Here is a 6,443-nt window from a genome sequence, read left to right on the forward strand (position 1 = left end):
CGCCCCCCCTCCTATTTGCCCACCCTGTTTTCCGTCGAGTGTATCCGGCGTGCGCTGGTCGGCGTGGACCGTACGGTGCGGACCGGCATGGCATGGCGTGCCCGGGGCGTATCTTGGCTGATATGTCTTCCTCCCCGCACAGCTAAATCCCTGAGTTTGGTCCAGACCAGACCTCGGCGCATGACAGATCAGCAGATCGGCTGCTCACAGGCTGCCGCTCGCTGACGCGACGACCACTGACTGCAGCGAGTCTCTCACTTTATGGTCCGTTTCGTCTTTATTTTATATTTTTTGTGCCTTTCCTCTGGGCTGCTTGCACTCTTTCTGTGCTTCTGTGTCTTCCTCAGGAAAACAATGGTACAACTCATTCTCTGACAAAGAAAGTGTGCAACTGCACGGTAAAAACGATGTCTCTTTTTTGGGGGGAAGGAAAAACTTTTGAGGAATAATCCTCTCCCCTGGTTTGAGAAATATCCTCAGATTTTGAGGAGTCTCTTTAAAAATATTGGAGTTTTTCGTCAGTTTTGGAAAAGATTCCTCGACATCCGAAGTTGTTGTTGGTGAGCATTGCGTAAACGTCAAATCAGACTTGAAGCTCGCTAATGTACATAACTTACTAAGTTTTTAAAAATCATAATTTGGTATTTGAGCAGCTGTTTCGCTTTACAGACACTCGCTCTCTCTTTCTATCTGAAAAAAAAAAAGATTGACGAAGAAGGAGGGCACTTTACCCTCCGGTAGAGACGGTCTTGGGGACTGTCTAAAAACAGCAGAAATAGGGAGAAATAGACAGTGAAGGGCCGAGCCCAGGGACACGAGTGGAGAGGCCTGTGGAGAAAAGAGAAGGGGAAAGGGAGGGGGCGAGCGCAACCAGCATACCAATGAGCGTTGAGGGGGTGAGAAGGGATAGCGCGAGTGAAAGCTGTACAGTAACTTGCGGCGTTTGGTGACACCATGTTGCCTCAATTTTGGAGCTCTTTTATGTGTTTTACCATTATTATTATTATTATTATTATTATAGTTTCCGTTCCAATCGTCATATCTTTCACATTTTCCCGAGCATGTTTTCTTGGTTCGTGATCCGCAAGCGCTAGACAACGCCCTTCCCCTTCCCTCTCTTTTCCCTGGCGCGTGGTTACACCTCTCATTTCGGTGACTTATAAATTACAGGGAGGGGGCTCTTTAATTTGGAGCAAGCAGCGCCTCCACTGAAAGTAAAAGAAGCAGGTGCTGCAGAGCGCCGCGCTAAGGCGGGTAGGGTGGGGATGACGGCACAATGTAGGATTCAGTTTGTAAAACACTGAAAGGTGTTGGTTGGAGCTGCCAGGCCGAGAATCAGTCGCGCCTAACGCTCATCGCGCCAGGGAAGTGGGACTATCGTCTTTCCCTCCTTCTTCTCCTCACTGTAAAAAATATTTCTGTACATGTACGATATACCTATATACCTATTATGTAATTTGTCATTTACTAAATGAGTCGTACATGTACAACCTCCCACTTTCGCTCGATATTCGATTCCAAGTCGAAAGAGTGGGCTTAAAAAATTTACAATTTTAAATTGTAACTGTACGACTTCTTCAATGGAAAATTTTCCTGTACCCGCTACGACAATTTTTCACAGTGCCTCCTCCTCTCCGCTGCTGATCGCAGAAACTGTAATCGGGGTTTGTACTCTGTGCAAAATGTCTCTTCAATACATAAGAAAATAAAATAACCAAAGCTTCTATTTTGCTCTGTTTCAGTGGAAATTGCACTGGGGATACGCCGAGTTCAACAATTTCACCGTAAGTACACAGACCAGCCCCACTGCGACGATTCTTGGCGGTCGGGTTCTCCATTATTGCTTAACCGTCATGGTTGCAATTAGCTTGCATCGTCCCGGGAAAGGGGTTTGTCGACCCCAGCCGCCCCGAGCCCGCCAGCCAGCTGCACGGCACATATTGACACGGTTAGGGATCCTAATTAATATTTCGGCAACAAGTAGCCGCTACCAGCAGCAGCGTCGAACCGTCGTCCTCATAGGGCAAAGCGGAGGGCGGAGGCCGCCAGCTGCCCGGCGGTGGCAGGCTTCTTAGCAGCGCCACCGCCTCTGTCTGAGGTCTCTTCGTCTCTTTTCCGCTTTTTTTTGTATGTCCCTCTTTCTCCCCATCTCCCCTTTATCAAACCATAGTCGTCTCTCCGTTACTATCCTCACGCCCCTCCCTTCTCTTTTCGCTTTCTGTCCCTCCTTTCTCCTGAGATCAGCCCCCTCCCTCGTCTGTCGTTGTGCTGCTGCCCTCGTGGACCCCCCCCCCCCTTTTCCTCCCGTCTCTCTTGCTCTCGCAATGTCCGCCGCTGTTGAAAGTCTTCTTTTAGTTCTCGCTAACAAAGCAGAAGGACATCATTGCGAGCGAATTTACTGTACGTTCCACTCTTGCTTCTACAACTTGCATCGCGTCACAAGAAAAGTAAAAATAAAACTGGAACTACCGTTGAGCTCTTATTCGTAAGGACGAACTTTCTCTTTCTGCATAATCACTTCTTACGTTTAGTGCGGCTATGCATTCTAGAGGTTAGTCAGATAAAACCAGCAAAGCCTGAGTAGTGGGGAGTAGTGACCCCGCCACAGCCCCGGCCACCGCAAAGCTGACTCTCTCCTGCTTCGACTTCTACCCCCCCCCCCCCCCCCCCCTTAGGTGAGGTGAGGGTTGTAAAGTCGGTGAAGAAAATTCGATGTCGCGTGGTTAATCTGTCGTGTACGCACTGAAATCTTGTGAACTCCTTAATTAATAGCTTACGGATTTCTGTCAACATCCACAAAACGTTTTGAAGAGACTGGATATACTTTAACACCCCTAAAACAATTTTGACACTCCTCGATATCACATCTTTGTTTTTTCGGTGGACGTTTGTTAGCGGCGTGTCGTAAGGCGGGGCGAGTTCCGCTGGCCTAGCCGCATTGGCAACCAGCCGCAAAGAGATTGGCAACGAGATTAAAACCCACCGAGGAGGCTGGCGCGACAACTTTTCACCATAATGTAGTACTACTTCTGAAACGCGCGTTACTGCAAAGGATGCTTCGGGGGTCTCGGCGGCTGGGCTGGCTACTTTATGAAAAGTATTACCGACGGTAGGCCTATGCGAGGGCTACGCTACATGGCTTTTGAAATCCTCCGCGGCAAGTTGGTAATGTTTTCTTGTTCTGACGTGGCTTGCCGGCCCCTCTCTTTACATCTCCTTTCCTCCGTCTCCTTCTCCCTCTCCCCTTCTTGTCAGGCGCGGCTTTACACAGCTTCATTACGTACCCTCAGTGCTGCTAACACGGCATATCTTTAAAACCCCTCCGCCGGCGCGTCGGCCGAGGAAAGTCAAAAGGACAGTAAAAACCCGTGAATAATCCCCTCTCGCACCACCTCGCCAGAGCTGCCCAGGCCCAGGGCTCAGGCAGCAAGGGGCTGACCGCTGACCGCCGCGGGGGCAGAGCGGCGTGGCGCGGCCTGGCGCAGTGTGGCGCAGGGCGCAGCTACGAGAGCAGAAGCAAAATGTTTTATTAGCAGCAGGATTACTGTCGGGCCAGAGGAGCAGCACTGCTGTCAGGAAGGCTTTTGGAGCGGCGGGGCGGGCAGAGCGCACCGAGGAGTCCTATGAGAGAGACAGAGAGAGAGAGACAGAGTGAGACAGAAGAGAAGGGATCGTGGGTTGGGTGGGGCAGGGGCGTAAGAATGAGGAATATAGCGAGGGTAGCGGGTTGTGGTGTCAGCCCCGCGTGCGAGCAAGACGTGTCGGGCGGTGGCGTGGCGTGGCACCGCGTGGCGGGGTCGGGTCTCTGGTATGCGCCCCCTGCGCCCCCCGCTCCCTCAAGGCGAGGCAGGCGGATGGCTGCGGATAGGGCCTAACTAAGGCAGCGTCAGGGCCTCTCTCTCTCTCTCTCTCTCTCTCTCTCTCTCTCTCTCTCTCTCTCTCTCTCTCTCTCTCTCTCTCTGTCACGCACATACTCACCGCGCTGCTCAGTACATACACATTGCAGAGTAGCAGGGCAAAGCACATACGCGCTGATGTGCTCTCGGCTTGGCTTAGGCTTCTCTTTGAAAACGCGCTACAGTATCTCCCGGCAAGCCCCCAAGCAGTGGCAGGTGTAGCCTAGTGGTGTCGAAGTATCACTTCCTGCTTCCAGCTGTGCTTAACGAGCTCCCCGTTCAATTAAATAGGCATCTCGCGCGACCGATGCTCGATTGTATTGTAGTAACTTTATTTATAATCCATCCAACTTCTTTTTTTTTCGGAAGAAATCGGCGTTTTTTAACTGTTTTGTGTACTGTTGCATTCCTTCGCTGCCTCTCAAATTTACATTCAGCTCGCGGCCATGAGCTCATTTTTCACACGCTTTTGCGATAGCGCTTCCACGTAGCCCTCTGGGTTCGCCCGCTGCGGGTATAAATCCAGCAGCTGATGATCACGACGGGGGGTTCGAGCCTGGCGGTGGGAAGGGGAGGAAAGGGGGGGGGGTCGTATTAGCCTGAACAGCATCGCGACATAGGGCACGTGTTGTGCCTCCAGCCCTCCCTGTGCGCGTTTGTCACCCCCGCCACGCCCCGCCCTGCCCCGCCCTGCCACGCTCCCCACGCCCTGCGACGCGTCGCTACGCCCTACCACGCCCCGCCACGCCCCGCCACGCCCCGCCACGCCACGCCACGCCACGCCACGCCCCGCCACCCCAGGCCCCGCCACGCCCTGCCACGCGTCGCCCCACCATGGCGGCCTATATAGCACGGCCGCGTCACATGCAACGGCCGCCACCAAATTAATAAATACGCCCTAACGGTAAATCAGACGAGCGTGGCGGCGCGTCGCTGTGTGCCTGGAACAGTGTCATTGGGCTGCTCGTGGGGCCGCAGCGGGCCGCTGCTGTGAACGCCCAGGTGCCACAAAGATATGGCTTTCTTTCAGCTTCTGTTTTGAGCAGACGAGGATGTAATGTAGCCGTATCGTATGGTTGCAAAACAAACCCGGCGCTGGTTCATTCTGTCGGTCTGCCGCCGGGCCGTGGTGAGGTGTGTTGCTCCTCCTCCCTGCTCTCGAGAACGTAATACCGGGTGGGCGCTGCTGGGGCCGAGACGTGTCAGGGGAGCAGGATTCATTGCTAACAGCCTCCGACCAATAGTCGGTGGCGGGCCGGGCTGGGCCGGGCCGTCCTCACCTGACGAACGTGTGCGCTGCGCCGCGCCTCGTGGTGTGTGGGCGCGCCGGGGCCCAGGCCGGGGGCGCCAACCGCGCGCCAAGGTCACGGGCCGGAAGGACGCGCGCGTGACGGGCCGAGCGAGGCGCCGAGAAGGGGATGCTGGCCGATAAACACCGCAAAAAAAAAAAAGTATCGATTCCTCCTGCCAGCAGCCAGTCTGCCATATGTGCTGCTTCTTCCCGCTCGAGCCTATATACGCCGGATGCAGAGCAGAGGCAGCAGCTCGGCGAAGAAGTCACGCCGCACCGCCGCGGGCGCCGTGCCCTTCGAGTGGATACTATAAGCAAATCTGGCTGCAGGGGGCGGGCGTGCTCGGCTCCCCCTGCTTGTAGTATTGGCGATTGTGCCTCTATCTATCTATCTATCTATCTATCTATCTATCTATCTATCTATCTATCTGTCTATCTACCTACTCTTCTCCCTCTCTCTTTTGGTACAATACGTGTGCTGCAGTGAACATAAGCTGTACGGTTGTGCGTGTGCGTGCGTGTGGATGGACAAGCGTGGACAAGACCAGAAAACTCTTCTGCTTCTGAAACACAGAGGCAGGTGCTCGCCTCGCCTTACCACACTCGCTGCCTTCACCCCCCCCCGAATACATTATTCTCCATCACACTCGCCAACACAAAGACGCAGTGCACCGCCAGACACACTCATACACGCGCGCACTTTTTTTTACGCTCAGTCTTATATAAAACTCTGGACGTGCCGCAGCCGGAGCGGATGAATTTATGTGATATTTATGGAACACGGCGGGGAGGCTGAGGCCGGGGCTGAGGCTGTGCACCGCGGTAGGGTGGGCTGCAGCCGAAGACTCGCAGAGCTGTAGGAGGAGAACCTCCTGCAGGTTGTATGGAGAGAGGCACGAGGTGGGGCCAGGCGGAAGTGTGCGGCCAACCGGAAGGGTTGCTGCTGCTCCCATCTTCCTCCTGCTCGAACGAGGCGCATGGCGCAGGTGACAGGGGTGCGGAGAAGGGTGGTGGGAATATGCTGGGCCGAGCTGCCGCTTCTTCCTCTTGCTCCTTGCAGGTGCATCTGTAAACTCAGTATCTCTTTCACACACACACACACACACACACACACACACGCCCACACCCACACATACACCCGCCCACACACACACACACGCGAGTTCGCTTCGGCTGGCGCGCTGAGGCGCTGGGGCCAAGAAGTCGGTCTAGTAGTGGGGCACGGGCACTTCTTGTACACTCGTGAAACTGTACCC

The 6,443-nt window shown here is 54.4% G+C and overlaps 1 protein-coding gene across 1 annotated transcript in view; it reads left to right on the plus strand.

The window, feature by feature from the left end:
* Positions 1-6,443, plus strand: part of LOC113215111 (glutamate-gated chloride channel-like) — a 150,413-nt gene that overhangs the window by 67,202 nt on the left and 76,768 nt on the right. Inside the window, exon 3 of the mRNA XM_052275394.1 lies at positions 1,743-1,784. Coding sequence (XP_052131354.1) covers positions 1,743-1,784 — 42 coding nt within the window. The remainder of the gene's footprint in view (positions 1-1,742; positions 1,785-6,443) is intronic.

This window comes from Frankliniella occidentalis, unplaced genomic scaffold, assembly GCF_000697945.3.
Source record: "Frankliniella occidentalis isolate FOCC.00 unplaced genomic scaffold, Focc_3.1 Scaffold8, whole genome shotgun sequence".
Classification (NCBI taxonomy): Eukaryota; Metazoa; Arthropoda; class Insecta; order Thysanoptera; family Thripidae; genus Frankliniella; species Frankliniella occidentalis.